Source organism: Triticum dicoccoides, chromosome 4B (genome assembly GCF_002162155.2).
Source record: "Triticum dicoccoides isolate Atlit2015 ecotype Zavitan chromosome 4B, WEW_v2.0, whole genome shotgun sequence".
NCBI classification, from domain to species: domain Eukaryota; kingdom Viridiplantae; phylum Streptophyta; class Magnoliopsida; order Poales; family Poaceae; genus Triticum; species Triticum dicoccoides.
Genome location: NC_041387.1, coordinates 59,934,054 through 59,951,088, shown reverse-complemented (window position 1 = coordinate 59,951,088; position 17,035 = coordinate 59,934,054). Strand labels below are relative to the sequence as shown.

The 17,035-nt window shown below is 45.0% G+C and overlaps 1 protein-coding gene across 2 annotated transcripts; it reads right to left on the bottom strand.

Annotated features, from left to right (window-relative positions):
- Window positions 1-11,172: 11,172 nt before the first annotated feature.
- On the bottom strand, window positions 11,173-14,763 carry LOC119295006 (protein phosphatase inhibitor 2-like). 2 transcript variants are annotated; one of them, XM_037573322.1, is made up of 5 exons: window positions 14,613-14,763; window positions 13,128-13,215; window positions 12,308-12,423; window positions 12,043-12,210; window positions 11,173-11,674 (listed from the first exon to the last, which is right to left on the bottom strand). In XM_037573322.1, the coding sequence occupies exons 2-5, from the start codon at window positions 13,130-13,132 to the stop codon at window positions 11,460-11,462; spliced, it is 504 nt and encodes a 167-aa protein (XP_037429219.1). In that variant the 5' UTR covers window positions 13,133-13,215; window positions 14,613-14,763; the 3' UTR covers window positions 11,173-11,459. The 2 variants fall into 2 exon arrangements, with proteins under 2 accessions (XP_037429219.1, XP_037429220.1); XM_037573323.1 differs by having other exon boundaries at window positions 13,128-13,143; window positions 14,613-14,756.
- Between the last annotated feature and the right edge of the window lie 2,272 nt (window positions 14,764-17,035).

Below are 17,035 nucleotides of genomic sequence, written 5' to 3'. Positions count from 1 at the left end.
AGCATGGAAAAGAACCCGATCCTCACAATTCGAGATGATGATTAAAGAGAGCAACATCACCATGCCTGCAGAAGAAAGAATAGAAGATAGATCATTGGAATAACAGATGGAGGAGAAAATGCCAACTTCTGCCGCAATTAAGCTTGGAAAGCACCCTTCCGAGAAGGTTATAACGGAGTTGTTGGAAAAACCAACAACGAAAAGAATAAGCTTGTAGTGGGCTTATGGAAAACTTCTCAAAATTATGAGGTGAGCTTATGCCACCCACGGAAACAAATGATTGGATTGATATCAACAAGGAGACGAGAAACTTATTTCACCGGGAGGATAAATGAAGAACTTGGATCATTTATAAGCACCATAAATAGCAACAATCCTCAGGGAAAGCTTTAGGTGAAATATAACCCAGGATAACTCCAATGAAGAGATTAATATGGGTTGAAACAATTCATGATCGCAGAGAAAATGATGGATTCACAATATCTCATTCTTGACAACTTGTGAATCACGAAGGGAAATTGTCAAGAGTGACATAACACCATCTCAAAAGATAAGGTAGAAAGGATTGCACTTCAGAATGCAAGATGAAGAATGCTTGAACGCCTCAAAACAAAACATGTGTTTAGCACCATGTTTATTTTAGAGTATAGTTTAGCGGGTCATAACTTCGAGAGGAATCTTGAAGAACAATTAAAGAATGAAGAGAATCCTTGATGAACCGCCATGTAGAACCTCCATGAAGAACTCCAGTAATAAAAGGATGATAGAAAGAAAGAGAAGTTGAAAACACAAGGTGAAGCCTTGCAATGATTTAGATGGAGCTTCGCAACGAGATAAAGCGGAAAACTTGGAACTCTGGAAAAGAAAAGATGAAGCATCTCGAACCGAGAATGTGATATGATGACCAACTCCAAAAAGAAAGATGAATCACTTGTACTCAAGAATTTACTAATCATGAATAATCTCCGGAAGTAAAGAATTAATCACTTGGATGAAACAAGAATAAGAATTATGTCATGCCTATCCTTCACAAATTTAAATTGATGACAAGCAACGGATTTGGCATACTACTTATTCTCGTAGAAAGAATTAAGAGAGATATAGCATAAACTTCAGAAGGTATTGATGGAACCACCGGTGGGATTTGGAAACAATGAATATTTGATATGATAACGAAGGAAGTGAAATCTTGAACAAATTGCCGTAAGAATTGAAAATGAACGTATGAAAGGCACAATTCACCGGGAAGAATTGGAAAACGAATGAATATACTTGAGGGGATTTAGATACATGAGAACGAAGAGATCATGAACTGATTAGAGAATATTTGAACGATGCACTGGTAGAATATGGAGAAGGAGAGCTAAAAGATGAGAATGAATAAGCCCAAAATGATGGCCTTCATAGGAATAAAATGGAAAGAACTCATGAAATGCTTTGGATGGGTGAAAAGAATTGTCACAATCGAAAACGATTACGAGAGGATGACATCAAGCTAGAATCACGAATCTTTGAGAGAACGGATAAGATTTGGAGGAAAACTCTTTTTTGGTCTTCAAATGTTGAGAATGACGAAGGGAAACACCACCATGAATTGTTGAGATACTCCGGGAGAAAATTAGAAAGGTTGAACCAACGATGAAAATATTTTGAAAGCGATCTTGAAGAAAGAATATGACTGATGAAAATTCATTCTTGAGTCAAACTTCGAAAAGGATTTGAGAATAGCTCCGGGAAATTAGAAGAGTCAGGTAAGATCCTGGAAAAAGACCTGTGGGTTAGGGCCCACTAAAAGATACACCGATGAACAATTGATTGAAAGGGGGGGATTGCACCGGTTGAATTAAATGGCTTGAAAAGAGATAACAACCTCGAGATATCTTGAACAGATTAGGAATGATAACACGAAACTTTTGAGGTATCTTCAGCACACATGAACAAATGGAAAGCGAGAGGTGAATGATCAAGAGATACACCAGCATGAGAAAAATATTTGAAACGAGGAAAGGGGGGTATGATCGACAAGGCTTGAATTGAAACCACCAGAGAAGAAAAAGAGAACGAAGAATGATAAACTCAAAGCTTCGTTAGTATCTTCGTGAGAATCACCGGATAAGAACATTGACGGAAAAGAATGGAGAAACTTCACATGAATAAATGGATACTTGATTAAAATAAATGAGTCCTTGCAGAAAAAGGGTGGGAGGGCGGGAAAACAAAGGCAACTTGGGGCATATGGAATGGACACCGGTGAGAAAACTTAGAGTTGATCTTGCGGATGTTGAAAATGATCGGATCCACTTGAAGAGAAGCACACCGGTTGTAAAGAATTGACATGACAATCTCGATGATCAAAAGGATTAGTACTCCCATAGAAATATGAGAACACCGCTTGAAAGGTATGGATTCAACACTTAACTTCGAAGCAACTCGAATACCACAAATAAAACAAAACAAAGGATTTGGCTTGCAGAATAAGCCGGAACAAATACATATGATAGAGATTTACCCAATCCCATATCATGCATCTATCGGAAAGATATTCTAGGAGCTACTTGAATTCCCACCTATAGACTCCCGAAACTTTCTGGTTATGCAATCTGGTGTTGGGGATACAGGGGAAGCAATATATCTCACCCAAACTAACAATCCCTACATCCAGTTGTATCCATCCATCAACACATAACCAAGAAACCTCCGGAAATCGTGTACCTCAACCTTCGAAAAGCATCCGTTATACGAGCTATGGCAATACTCCCAAACTCCCCAGTACTGGTTGACGTCGAGGTTATATCACCAACAACTGCATAAAAGAGATTTTCGATGTCGGCAAAACTCAGGTATTCCAGAACTGCAACGATAAAATTGTGACGACAACACCTCAGAGCTCAACTCCCCGGGTCAATGCCACATAATAGATAGGAGGCACCAAGAACAATGTTCTCGTCACAAAACCATCGGAACGATTCCAAGATACCCGTGTGATTCTAAAAAAAAATTTAGTGAAATTTGAGGAGAGGAAAGACAAAACATCTACGTTAGGAGACCTCACTAGAGCGACAAAGGGGGCTAAGGAGTAAAAAAGAATCCTACTCTCCGATATATATAATCCTAATACTCAAAATAGTTTTCTTCTAGACTCAACAACGGCCAACAATCAAGGGGGCTCCTATGGTCGGTCGAGGCTCTGATACCAACTTGTCACGCCCAATATGCGACCCTATCCAAAAGGAACTCGAAGGTCCCACCAAGGATAGACCCGCATATTGAAACGCTTTTGCAAGGTGGATATCATTACATCAACATTACATAATAGATGGGGATACATACATAAGGCATACAATGCCACTCGAATACAACATCACAATACATAAGAGCATCATCCGACTACGGATGAAACACAAACAGAAACTCAAACGTCATCCACCCTGCTAGCCCAGGCTGCCGATCTGAAACCTATCCCCTGATCGAAGAAGCAGAAGAAGAACTCAACGCAAGCAAGCATCGCTCTTGCGTCATGATCATCGCATAACCTGTACCTGCAACTATTGTTGTAGTAATCTGTGAGCCACGAGGACTCAGCAATCCCATTACCATGGGTATCAAGACTAGCAAAGCTTAAAGGGAAAGGAAGGGGGTAAAGTGGTGAGGCTGCAGCAGCGACTAAGCATATATGGTGGCTAACATACGCAAATAAGAGCGAGAAGAGAGCAAGCGGAACGGTCGTCAACTAGCAATGATCAAGAAGTGATCCTGAACTCCTACTTACGTCAAACATAACCCAGAAAACCGTGTTCACTTCCCGGACTCCGCCGAAAAGAGACCATCACGGCTACACACGCGGTTGATGCGTTTTAAATCGGATCTGGTGTCAAGTTATCTACAACCGGACATTAACAAATTACCATCTGCCTATAACCACAGGCACGGCTTTCGAAAGATTATACCCTGCAGGGGTGTCCCAACTTAGCCCATGACAAGCTCTCGCGATCAACGAAGGAATAGACCTTCTCCCAGGAAGACCCGATCAGACTCGGAATCCCGGTTTACAAGACATTTCGACAATGGTAAAACAAGACCAGCAAGACCGCCCGATGCGCTGACAATCCCGATAGGAGCTGCACATATCTCGTTCTCAGGGCAACACCGGATGAGCAATCCGTACAACTAAAACCAGACCTCAAGTTTCCTTGAGGGGGCGCTGCAAAGGGCTCTAGTTCGGACCTACACTTAGACAAGCACTAGCCCGGGGGGGTATAATAAAGATGACCCTCGAGAGAGCGACTCCCAAGGGAAAAGTAGCTGGTGGTAAGGCAAATGGTAAAACCAAGGTTGGGCCTTGCTGGAGGAGTTTTATTCAAAGCGAACTGTCAAGGGGGTCCCATAAATCACCCGACCGCGTAAGGAATGCAAAATCTGGGAACATAACACCGGTATGACGGAAACTAGGGTGGCAAGAGTGGAACAAAACACCAGGCATAAGGCCGAGCCTTCCACCCTTTACCAAATATATAGATGCATTAATAATATAAGAGATATTGTGATATCCCAACCAAAATCCTGTCCACCACGGAGAAATCTTCAACTTCACCTGCAACTAGCAACGCTATAAGAGGGGCTGAGCAAAGCGGTAACATAGCCAAACAATGGTTTGCATAGGAAAGGTGTCAAAGGTTAGAGGTTCATGGCAATTTGGGGAGGCTTGATGAGCAAAAGATAGATAACGCAGCAATAGTGATAGAACGAAGCAACTAGCATGGCAATGATAGTAGTGAGATCCAGGGTAGCGGTCATCTTGCCTGAAATCCCGCAAGGAAGAAGAACGAGTCCATGAAGAAGACAAACGGAAGTAGTCGAACGGATCCTCACAACTCCGGAACGAAACCGAAGCTAACGAGAGAAGCAAACCGGAAAGAAGCAAACAACATGGTAAACAACCATCACATGAACATGGCATGATGCACAATCAAGTATGATGCATGTCCGGTTTAATGAGGCATGGCATGGCAAGTGCAACAAACAATACTACAAGTTAAGTGGAGATCAATATGCAACGAGTTGCATATTGACAAAACACCACATGCAATTATTTAGTTTGATCTCGGTTATGTACCCAACAATATTAAATGTTGTTAAACATGGCAAGGGGTGAAGCATATGAAAACTACCTATCTCAACAAGCTTAAATGAGGCCGGAACAACAAACAACAATTCCAGAAAATCCCCATATGCAAATTATGGATTTGGTACTGTTCTGCCCTAAACCATATTTTAATGTTATTAAACATGCAAGATGAGTGCACCAAGTTAATCTAGGCATTTTTCCACCCCATTTACATATAAAGTTTATTAAAATCGGAGCTACGGTTAATTAGTTACGAAATAAATCATTTTAGCATGGCATTATGCAAAATAAATGCAAACAGCATTTTTAACATATTTAACATGGATGAAAGTGGCAAATTATTAATCTACACAAGATTCTAAGCATTTTACATATATAAATTATTTACATGTGATGCGCGGTTTGTGAGTTATTATATGCATGTACATGAGGGTGTTTTCTACAAAACAGGTAAATCTCTGGATAAATAGCAAATTCGCAGGCGCTGAAAAAAACACGGCCTGGGCCGAAACTGCAGGCTGCAGGGGCGCTCACCATGGGCTTTGGCCCGGTCGGTGGAGCAGGAGGCGGGGCAGGCCGGCTGGGCCTTGGATGGAGCAGGCTGGGCCTAGCGCTCGTCCACGCTGGCTCGAAGCGGGTCAACGCAGGCGGGGCGAGTGAGCTGCTGCTGCCCGTTTCTGAAGAACAGCAACAGCAGCAGGTTCAAACGCCGGCGGCTGGGCGCGATGGACTTCGGCAACGGGTGGCTGGCGGCGACGCGAGTGCCGGGAACGGGCAGGTCCAGGCGAGGGGTTTCAGATCCCGCGGTGCAAGGGAGCTCCAAGGCGGGGAGGAACTGCAGGGCCATGGCGTGGAGCTCCTGTCCAAGGCAGAGAGAGACCTAAGAGAGAGTTGAATACAGAGGGAGGAGGAAGAACGAGGGAAGGAGACGGACAGACAGGGGAGGCGGACCCGGCGAAGGGGCGCGGTTCCCGGTGGCGTTGATGGATCTCCAGGACAGTGGAGTCGAGCGGGACGGCGACGGCTCGGCTCCTGTCCAGCAACACAACGGCGAGGCGGGGAAGAAGCTCCTGATGCGGGACTGCGAGGACGGACGCGCTCGGGAGGAGAAGAGGAGGGCGACGACACTGCCGGAGTTGGGGTCCTCGGCCGCGGGATGTGGAAGGAGGAGCTCGTGCTCCTGGTTTCTACTCGGGAGGCGCGAAGCAGAGGAGACCGGCACCTGGCGGGCTGTGCGGGGACGAGGAGGCGCGAGGCTGTAGGGAGCTCCGGCTGTGCGCGAAGCAACGGGTTGGCGAGGAGGCTTCGGAGATGGCCAGATCAGGCCAGTTCGTGTCGGGGAGGCGACCTGCGGGGTCCGGCGGCGCGGGAATTTGGAGGAGAAGGTGCTCGGGCATGAGGAGATCGACGAGCTCGAGGCCTTGGGCGGCTTCATGATCCATTCGGGATCGAGGGGATAAGAGGTAGGCTTCGGGCGCCGGGGCAAGAAGCAGAGCAGGAGCTCGGGATCGAGGCTGTTGTGATTTGGGCGGCGCGCAGAACAAGGGAGGTGGTCGGAGATCTGGTTGGTGGAATGGATCAGGAGGAGGCTACAGCTCTAGTTGGTCGGGGTGGACTGGATCGGGAGGATCCCGAGGACGATGCGGGAGAGTGGCGGCGGCGGGAGACGGGATGGATGGATTGGACTAGGGTTTGGACAAAATATATACATTAAGTGGATTAGGTTAGGGGCTACCTCATCCCTGCGATCGTAATCGGACGGTCGCGAATAAAATAGTTAGGGAGCCCAATTAACAAAACGGAGATGTTTTGTAGACGTTAGGGGATGATCCGGACACAACGGTAGCGACAGTCCGGTTTGGGTCAAGGGGAGTTTTTGGACGCGCGAGAGGGGTCTATGCACTGTGCAAAGAGGGGTTAGGCGGTCACGGTCAAGAGGGGAGCGAACACCCGATTGGCCTGGAACGGTCAACGAAGGCAAAGCGGTCAAGAGGGAAGGTGATGAAGGCAAAGGGAGAAACGTCAACGACTAACGAATGCAAGTTTTAAAACATGACGGCAACGGAGTGCCAATGCAATGCAGATAATGACATGATGAAATGCAACAAACAAATAAATAACACACAACAACAACGAAATAACTGGAAGGCTTCTGAAGCGTCGGTCCCGGGGCGTTACAAGACATGACTGAGACATATCTCCGGTCAATAACCAATAGCAGAACCTGGATGCTCATATTGGCTCCTACATATTTTACGAAGATCTTTATCGGTCAAAGCGCATAACAACATACGTTGGTCCCTTTGTCATCGTATGTTACTTGCCCGAGATTCGATCGTCGGTATCATCATACCTAGTTCAATCTCGTTCCTCGCAAGTCTCTTTACTCGTTCCGTAATGCTTCATCCCGCAACTAACTCATTAGTCACATTGCTTGCAAGGCTTATAGTGATGAGCATTACCGAGAGGTCCCAGAGATACCTCTCCGATACACTGAGTGACAAATTCTAATCTCGATCTATGCCAACCCAACAAACACCTTCGGAGACACCTATAAAGCATCTTTATAATCACCCAGTTATGTTGTGACGTTTGATAGCACACAAGGTGTTCCTCCGGTATTCGGGAGTTGCATAATCTCATAGTCTGAGGAACATGTATAAGTCATGAAGAAAGCAGTAGCAATGAATGGGTCATGTCCATCACACCATTCTCCTAATGATGTGATCCCATTCATGAAATGACAACACATGTCTATGGTTAGAAAACATAACCATCTTTGATTAACGAGCTAGTCTAGTAGAGGCATACTAGGGACAATATGTTTTGTCTATGTATTCACACATGTACTAAGTTTCCGGTTAATACAATTCTAGCATGAATAATAAACATTTATCATGATATAAGGAAATAAATAATAACTTTATTATTGCCTCTAGGGCATATTTCCTTCACATTCTTGAAGCATTTGCATCACAGGACCTCTGGATTCGGCACGCTTCGCCATCTCTGAGTCAGATGGTCAGAAAAGAGCTTTCTTTGACCAAAGACAAGAAGAAGCTTGAAAGGATGTGGAGAGGGCATTTGGAGTGCTTCAAATCTGTTTTACAGTTGTTCAAGGACATGCAAACATATGGGATCCGGAGACCCCGTGGGAGGTGATAAGATGTTGTGTGATCATGCACAACATGATCACGGAGGATGAGGCTGAAGATGTTGCCGGAGGTCGGGAATTTGAGAACATGGATGACCCTATCCAACTTCAAAATTAGAATCACGCCACATTTGATAAGTTTGTGTGAATGCATCAACAAATTCGACATCAAAAAAGTCATGACTAGCTCAAGGAAGATCTAATTGAGCATATGTGGCTTAAAGGGGACAACTAGAACATATGTGCGAAGTGAATTCAAGTTTGGACTATTTTATTTCAAAACTTAGTTCGATTGTAATATTTACATTTGAACCAGTGTTGCATTTGAATATTTTCATTGACAAAAGATTTGACATGCCATTATTTTGAGTATTGCGGACTTAAAAAATAGGAGAGAGGATGTTTAGGGGGGCATGGTTGGATGGTCGGCTCCCGTATACGTTTCCGCGGACGAATCCCAACCAGTATGCTAACAAATAGTGTGTCAGTTTTGAGGGTCAGCTTTGGAGATGCCATTAACTTTTAGGCCCCCGAAAAGATAGTGCACCTGTAGCGTATTTAGAGCATCTACAATCGGACCCCCACTTCACCCCCCTAAACATCCGGGTGAACACCACCCGAACCAAAAAACGCCACCCAACTGGACCCACCAAAGGCAGCTCATACATCTGGGTTGTCCGACACTCCTTGATGGAGCTAAATTCAACAGATCTCGGGTAGGGGTTCCCAATTAAGGGTCTTTATACTATGGTAACAAAGACACGAGTTTTTACCCAGGTTTGGGCTCTCCGGAGTGATAAACCCTACACCGTGCTTGTGTTTTAGTGCTTTTGGTTGGAGTACAAAGTACAAATGATCTACCTCGAGATTGATGTGTGTCGTATACGAGCCCTACCCCTCAGTTTATATAGGAAACCCGGAAGGGGGGGTCTAGGGTCTTGAGACTACGGTAACAAAGCCATACCTAGGTTTGGGCTCTTCGGAGAGATAAAACCCTACACTCTGCTTGTGTTTTATTGCTTCTGGTTGGAGGACAAAGTATAAATGATATACCTCGAGATCGTTGTGTGTCGACTACGATCCCTACCCCTTGGTTTATATAGGCACCCGGGGGGGTTCTAGGGATACATTCTAGTCAGGTACGTACAAGGAGAACATGTTGTAGACGACTTATAATATCTTGGAGTATACGCCAAGTCTTCGAGAATACTCCTTTTATATGCCATGGGCTATGTTGATGTGGCCCACTGGAAACAGACATAGGGGTCCTCGACCAAGCTCACCAGGCCTGGAGATGACATGGTGAGAGACCCCCCCCCCATCCGGGACACCGTCACCCCTCATATCCAGCCCTTACGTGGGCCAGATATGGGGGCCTCCGGATGAGTCCGCCACATCGCGTTGATGGGCAGGACCCACACGAAACCCATTGGTCTGTCATTTTGATGAGGACACATTCATGTCGTCGCTCCGACGTGTCGCCTGAGGGGTCAAATTCGGCTATTTGAGCCGGACGACGAGGGTAAACCCTATCCACCCCTATTTCTCATCTCCTCCCGTTTGCACCACCACTGCCTCCCCTTCCACTTCCACCACTCTATCCACCATGGCTCGGTAGAAGATCACATATTATTAAACGCTCACACTGGAGCATCAGACGGAGATCGCGAGAGATGTGTGCCGCTGAGATACATTGTGCCGCTCACATTCCAGAGGAGGATTTTGTGGAGGCATACATGGAGGAGCGATGGAGGAGGAGGCGGCGGGCATGGAGGTTGAGCCCGGTGGATTCATCATGGAGGAGGCGGAAGTGGAGCACCTCGCGGTGGAGGCACAATTGTAGGTGGAGCAAGCGGGCTCTGCCACCTTTACCATGCTCATCGTCAATCCTGACCTTGCTGTAGAAAACCAGGCCATCTTAGAGTCGTTCTAGTTCGAGCGGGAGGTGGAGGCGAGCCGCCACTGTATCCACCTCGCCGACGGAGGCAGAATCGACTATTCGTGGACGACGACGAGGAGGAGGCGTCGGAACTTCGGCCCGCCGTCAATGTCCACGAGGTCAACGGCTCCGACAAGGGGGTCATCTACATCTCCGACAACGACGAGTAGAATTTGGGTAGTTTGCTTTTGAATGTTCTAATTTGTTTCATCTATCAAGTATGTACGATGAGATCAACATTGCAGGGATTAGTATGCAAATAGGGGTTTGCAAATGGGGGATGTGATTGCAATGACAGACAAATGGGGTTGACCCTAAAGAAGCCCATATTCCAATGACAGACAAATGGGGTTGACCTTCCTCGAGTGAGATAGTCTGAGTGATCTCAATCCACCAATCATTGACGCTAATCACGGGCCTCCATCCACCAATTTTCATTTTAAGGATGAATTTTGGTTAACTCAAAAATTGCATAATTAGATTTGTTTTTAAAAGATGACATTGGTTAACCAAAAAATTGCATAATTGTCGACATCTTCTAACTTCGCCCCGAGCTTTCTACTAAACACTTCTTTTTAATTTGCCAAATGTTACAGCACAAGGTGTGCGTTGAAAATCTTTTGGCATTAAATCCTAGCGAGCAACCGAGCTGTTCAAGCAGGCCACAGTTTCCTGCTTTACAGTCTCATATTCTCATAAGCTGTTTCCAGTGGCCAGGCAAACCAATGAACTACTGAAGTGAACAATGAAAGCAAATACGCCCTCTGTTCATTCTTGTAAGACGGAGCTAAAATTGAAGTGTTTTAGGTGTTGTCTCAAATGTCTAAAACATCTTACAAAAGTGAATGGAGGGAGTACCTTACTTGTGTAATAATTGTATATGATCATCACAGATCCACAATAATCAGCAATCTAATAGTAGCAGTAAAGCATGATTTCACAAAGAAAAATTGCTCAAGGGTTGTCCATATAACTCAGTTCCAGTATTATAAAAAGCGGTGCAGGCAAATTCTAGCCTCCTGACTTAAAGTGAAGTAGCTAGTTCAACTAGAATTCTCCACCATTTTAGGCACCGCAACATCTCAAAATAAGAAAGAGGAACAGGTTCTTTGCGTACAGAAAATCATCCGATCTGGTATGAAAACAAGGATCCAGCAATACACACAGAGCAGGCGCAAACTGCATGCTCCCGCTTAGTTGAACTTCCCTAGGCTTAGCAACCACAGAATTCACTTTGCGGCTCATACTTGAAGTGATGCTGACGATTCACTCTTGTCACCTGTTGCCTTCTCTCCTGCGGTTTTGTCCTCGACGTTGTTTGCAGCTCGCTCATTCGCACGGGCCTCGTCTTCAACCAGGGATCCAGTGCGCATCAGTTCCTTGACCTTGCGGAATTCATCGTAGTGATTGCGGCGATGCTCTTTGAAACTCACTGATGATCTGTCAGCTTCTGAGTCTGCATGAACACCAAACATATCACTGCCTATTCCAATAAAGTCCTGGACTCAGATGGTAAGCTTATTATTGCCCATTACGTTGATAATGAAGTATACACTTGTGCAAGACATCAAATACAAATATAAATCATGATATAGGATACCAACTTAGAAAGAGTTACAAAAAGTTTATCTTAGCTAGCTAATTCAGAGGAGCTATATGAGTAGTCATATAGTTGGATCACTTGTGGACTTCATTACAGAAAGCTGATACCATAAAATCAAGTCGCATAACTCAGCTAGTCAAATATATTGAACATCAGTAATTACTGATTTACTCTAGTAACTCTAGAAACATAAAATGGTAACTGAGAAAGAAGCTACCAACCACCATCCTGTTCCATGGCATCTGCATCATCATCTGAGGATGCCCACTCATCATCCTTTGAATCATTTTTACTTGAAGAGGCCACACCATTTAAAGCAGTCAATATAGCTTCAGCACTAACAGTCTCATCTAGACACTTGTCGAAAGGGCGTGTTGGTGATAGTGACCCTAGAGAGCAAGCAATGAAAGCAATTATTCAGCGCTTGCACATTATGAGCACAAATAGTGGTCAGATATGATGAGATACAAGTAACAAGACATATACCATCTTCATCCATCATAGGGTGATACGGTGTCTTGGGCTCTGTTATCTTCTGCCTCACTGGCTTGTTTGATTCAATCTCATACAGATTGTCCTCATTCCACTTCACGCGATGGGAGCTGAAGAGAAAAAGGTCAAAATAATGGAAGCAAAATCAAGCAGGTTGAGGTCTAGCTCACACTTATGCAGCCAGTTCAGTTGTTTTCATTAGCTCTGGATCATAGTGCAGCATTTGCGCCAAAAAACATGGTTTCATGTACATGTAAAACCATATACAAATATAAATGGTACTACAAAATCATACCCATTTTTTCCTATACCAAATTCATGTAGAAATCAATAGCTAGGCCTTATTGTGTTTAAGCAGGCAACAGAGCAATGCTATTTTCTATGTCTTCATAGTACCATAAAATGCAAAAGCCAAATAAAGAATCTTATGTCGAATATAAGACCTTTGACATATTAGCTCTATCAGTCCTTCCCAGTTTCTCAAACAGAGAATACTATTTTGTATAAAACCTGGATTAAGTTAAAGACTGTCTACACATTTTAATTTACCATGTCATGTTGCAACGTAAAAATCAATTGTATTCCTCAGGACACCAAACAAATATGCTGAACCCTTGTTCACAAGTTGGTCAAAAAAAAGAGAGAGATGCTTATGCTCCATCATTATGCTAGCCCAGAGATAAGATTTGAAACAACCCAAGCCAAGTAATGGAGTACTAAGACTGAAAAACGTGCATACCAAAATAAGTCAGTATGCATCATATCTTTCGAACAGTTTCTTATTGATATCAAAGGAGGAATTAAGACTACTAACCTCATGCTTTAAGTTTCTGATGAGTGAAGATCAAGAAACGTTTAGACAGCAATTCGAAGCCAGATAACACCACCTATTCTAGGTTTTCCTGCAGAAAAAAACTGTCAAGAGTAAATCGGACAAAGATGCACATATTTTGGGAGATGGAAGGTGGGAGTGTGCCACTGTGACTACTGAATCTGACACACACAGACCATCTAATAGTGCATCTGACACATGGGAGGTGGGACAAGCTAATGACCAGACGGCAGTTGTCAGCAAGAATCTATGGCTTTTGTAGTCAATCAAATGTGCAGTTTTCTGATAATTTTGACAGAATGTGTATACCAACAATCTTTCAAAAACATACTTAGATTAATAGTACACAAATTGATACGGAATAGTTCAACATGATAATAAGCAAAATTTGCTATGTGACATTGTAAAATGGGGGTAATTGCGCATCACACCAAAATGGTGACCGTTTGATACAGAACAGTAGAATAACTATACTACTATTGTAACAACCAGCAAGAGGGCTGCACGAACTGTCTACTTAATTTGCCTTCCATCCTCCTAGCATTACTGCTCAAGAACAAGCAAGTACTCCCTCGGCACCGCAACCGCACACACTGCTGCACAATTTCTCTTCCCTGGACTGGCCGCCTTGCTTTCTACAAGGGTGCCCCACAAAGGCCAAACATGCCATCACCAGCCATGATGGTGTGTTCGACAAAGATGGTCTTAGTTGAGGTAGTTCACTGATGGGCATGCTTCAACCTGGCGCAACGCGGCCATGAAGGGAGTGTGCCACTGTGTAGTGGCACCGGAGACCATCGCTACAAGGCCGTGAGGTGTGAAAGGCTGAATCTGAGGATTCGATTTACGTGGTGAACAATCGGCCGGGGCTACACGAAATGTTTATTCCCTCTGAAAAAAGATGGAATGACTGTATTACGATCGCTTCAGTGTGCTGTGGCAGATGGCCGGTCACCATTTCGGAGCCAAACCCCATGATTTTGTACCCATAATTAAAACTAAAAAGAGATCATCATCGAAGTATTGTGCGGGCGCGACAGGGCGGATCTCGATGGGTGCCCAAAACTCGTAGAGGTTACTTTGGGTTTAACTAATCATCGCTGGATGACTCCAAAAAGATCCCATACCTCAAAAAATCAATGTCCTAGGCTGCGGGTGGGGCGGAGGCAGCGGGCGCGCGATGTCGCGGTGAGGTAGAACGGGCACGGCGGCCCCGGCGAGGCGGGATGGGTTGGTGGGCGGCTGAGGGGTGGGGGCGGGGCGTCGGCGATGACGCGGAGCTAGGGCACGGCGGAATCGGGTCGGGTCGGATTGGTAGGGTAGGGTAGGTAGGTCAGGCGGAGAAGAGGAGGGCGCCGCACGGGACGGAGTGGTGGCGGTGGAGAGGAAAAGCCGCTGCTACGGGGATCGGCCGCGCGTCGTAGCGAAAGGGAGATGGATTTTGACCGGGATCAGAGGGGGGATTACCTTGGCTGCTCTCGGCAGTGGTTCCGGCGGAGGAGCGAGCTCGGCGTCGAGGTGGACGACGAGGGAGCAGCGGCGAAGGAGCGAATCGTGGTCGGGGTCGGGGTCGAGGTCGGGGGTCGGGGTGGGCACGGGGCGGAGGAGCACGCGCCGGAGGTGTTTCCGTGGCTTATTTCTTTTCTCACGCTCGGCTCTTCCCCTCTGCCCCCGGTACTTCCACACAATTATGAGAAAATCCCACCCTTACAGTGAACTGAAATGAACAAGCCAGGCTGCAAGTTTTTTCTTTTCTTTTCTGAGGCAAAAAAAAAATGCCAGTCCAGTATAGATAGTTTGCCAAGCAAGAATGCCAGTGTGTATTTTCCTGACTTGGTCGTCTCTGTTGTTTGCCAAGAATCACAATCAATACTGCATATGATAATTAAGCCTGTATAACATCTTTCTAAGATACTAGTCCGTCCCATAATATAAGAACGATTTTTGTTTTTGTAAAATACGTTCTTATATTATGGGACGGAGGGAGTAGATGTCTAATTTCTTGTCATCTGTTTGCTTAGAGTAATTTGTTCCATGTACACAGTACCATGAGCAAGTTGTTCCTGTGTACCACATTATCGATCTTGATTTTCCTTGAAACATTGGTCTGACAATGTACTGTTAAAGTTAGTGGTGTGCCTCTCAACTTGCTCAAGTATTGAGAATGTACTGACAATCTAGATTTGTTGGATGCCTTAACTAAATGTACCCTTCTGTTCTGTACTTGCGCAACCTGAAAATCATGTCTTTGTTCTGTACTTGTGTCTTAACTTCCAAAGCCATCACTTTATCTTTGCCTATGAGGAACAAGTGTTTTTCTGTGTTGTATTTTGAGAACTTTGGCAAGTTCCAAGTGCTAATTCTTCTCTTCTTGGTTACTAGCTTGTAATTAGTTGCAGGGACGTAGCCACGAATACAACATAAGGGGGGCCAATTCCACACAAAATATCTTGGAGGGGGCATATAGGTAATTTTGAGTAAATTTGGGGTCAGATCCATAAATTAATAAGGGGGTTTTTAGAAAAAATCCAAAGGGGGGCATGCCCCAGCGCGCCCCTGGCTACATCCCTGCTCAGTTGAGTTGAAGAAGCAAGTAAAAAAAGCCTCGAGACAATGAAGAAGCAAGTTCTGAAGAAGAATGGCAGGTTGAATCTGGTTGATGTTTAAACCAAGCAATCTTAAATCAATAAGTGCATGAACATTTGAGTGATATATGCTGTAACATTTCAGTATTTGGAGTGCATGAACATTCATGTGCATAAACATTTTAGTATTTGACTATTTGTACTATGCTGCCTGATGTGCTTGTGCTAAGCTGATAATATATGGTGAGATGTTGCCTGGCGTGCTTGCCATGCTGATCATGCTTGTGCCGTGTTGCATGACGTGCGTGTACTGCCTGATGTGAAGAGCTGCATGCGTTTCTTTCTTACTTCCAGTCTTGTTCACGTGCCACGGCTCCGGGTGAGAACCCTTATCTATTCTCAGACTCGGCAGAGGCGACGCATCGCGTCGTCACCCTCATGGGGGCGTTGTCTTGGAGTTTTTGGTGTCATCGGTTGATCCTAGGCTAGGTGTTAGGCTAGCTCTAGTTTCCTGTTGTATCTTTCGATCCGCTTTGTAAGAGAGTCATCTCATCACATTGTATCATTCGACTGTGTACTGCTCGGTGTTGTTGCTTTATATATAAAGCGGGGCGAAAGCCTGTTTCGAGACGTTTGGTGGGATGTGGGATGCCCACTAAACCCACTAATTATGTCTAAAAAAATGTGGACAAATGGGGCCTTCAACTTATACTATGCGGCAGATGTGGGGCGAATGTGGGCCTCCCGCGAAACGTCCCACATGCGACGTGAAGAAGCCACCATAGTGACTTAGACAACCGGACTTTGCAAAAAGCGACACCCCAAATGTCTGCGGACGCGTCCGGACAACCCTCAAATCCATGCATGTCGGTCATATAGAACAAACATCACCAATTCAATAAAGCAAAATAATCATAGTTCAACATTGAAACATGCCAAAATGAAATTAAACGTCCATGCCACGTCTAGTCAACATGATGAATCACTTGTCGGACGCCATCCGGACCGACCAACTCGTAGTCTGTGCATAGGTTGATCTCCTTCTTCCTCGCCTCAAGCCACTTCTTGCCTTTCGGATCCAATAGGTTTGCATCGGTCAATATTATCCTCGAATCCTCTGTGTCTTGAGTAAGTTGCAACCTCTCCTTCTCGGGCTCTATTGTTTCAAAAGTCATGGTCTTCTCGAGCTCCCATTTAACACACGTCTCTTGCTTCTCTAAGTCTATCATCTCCCTCTTAATTCGCAACATGTTGTTCACCCTCTCTTGGTCCCAATTCATCCTCTCTTTTCGCACATTCAACATG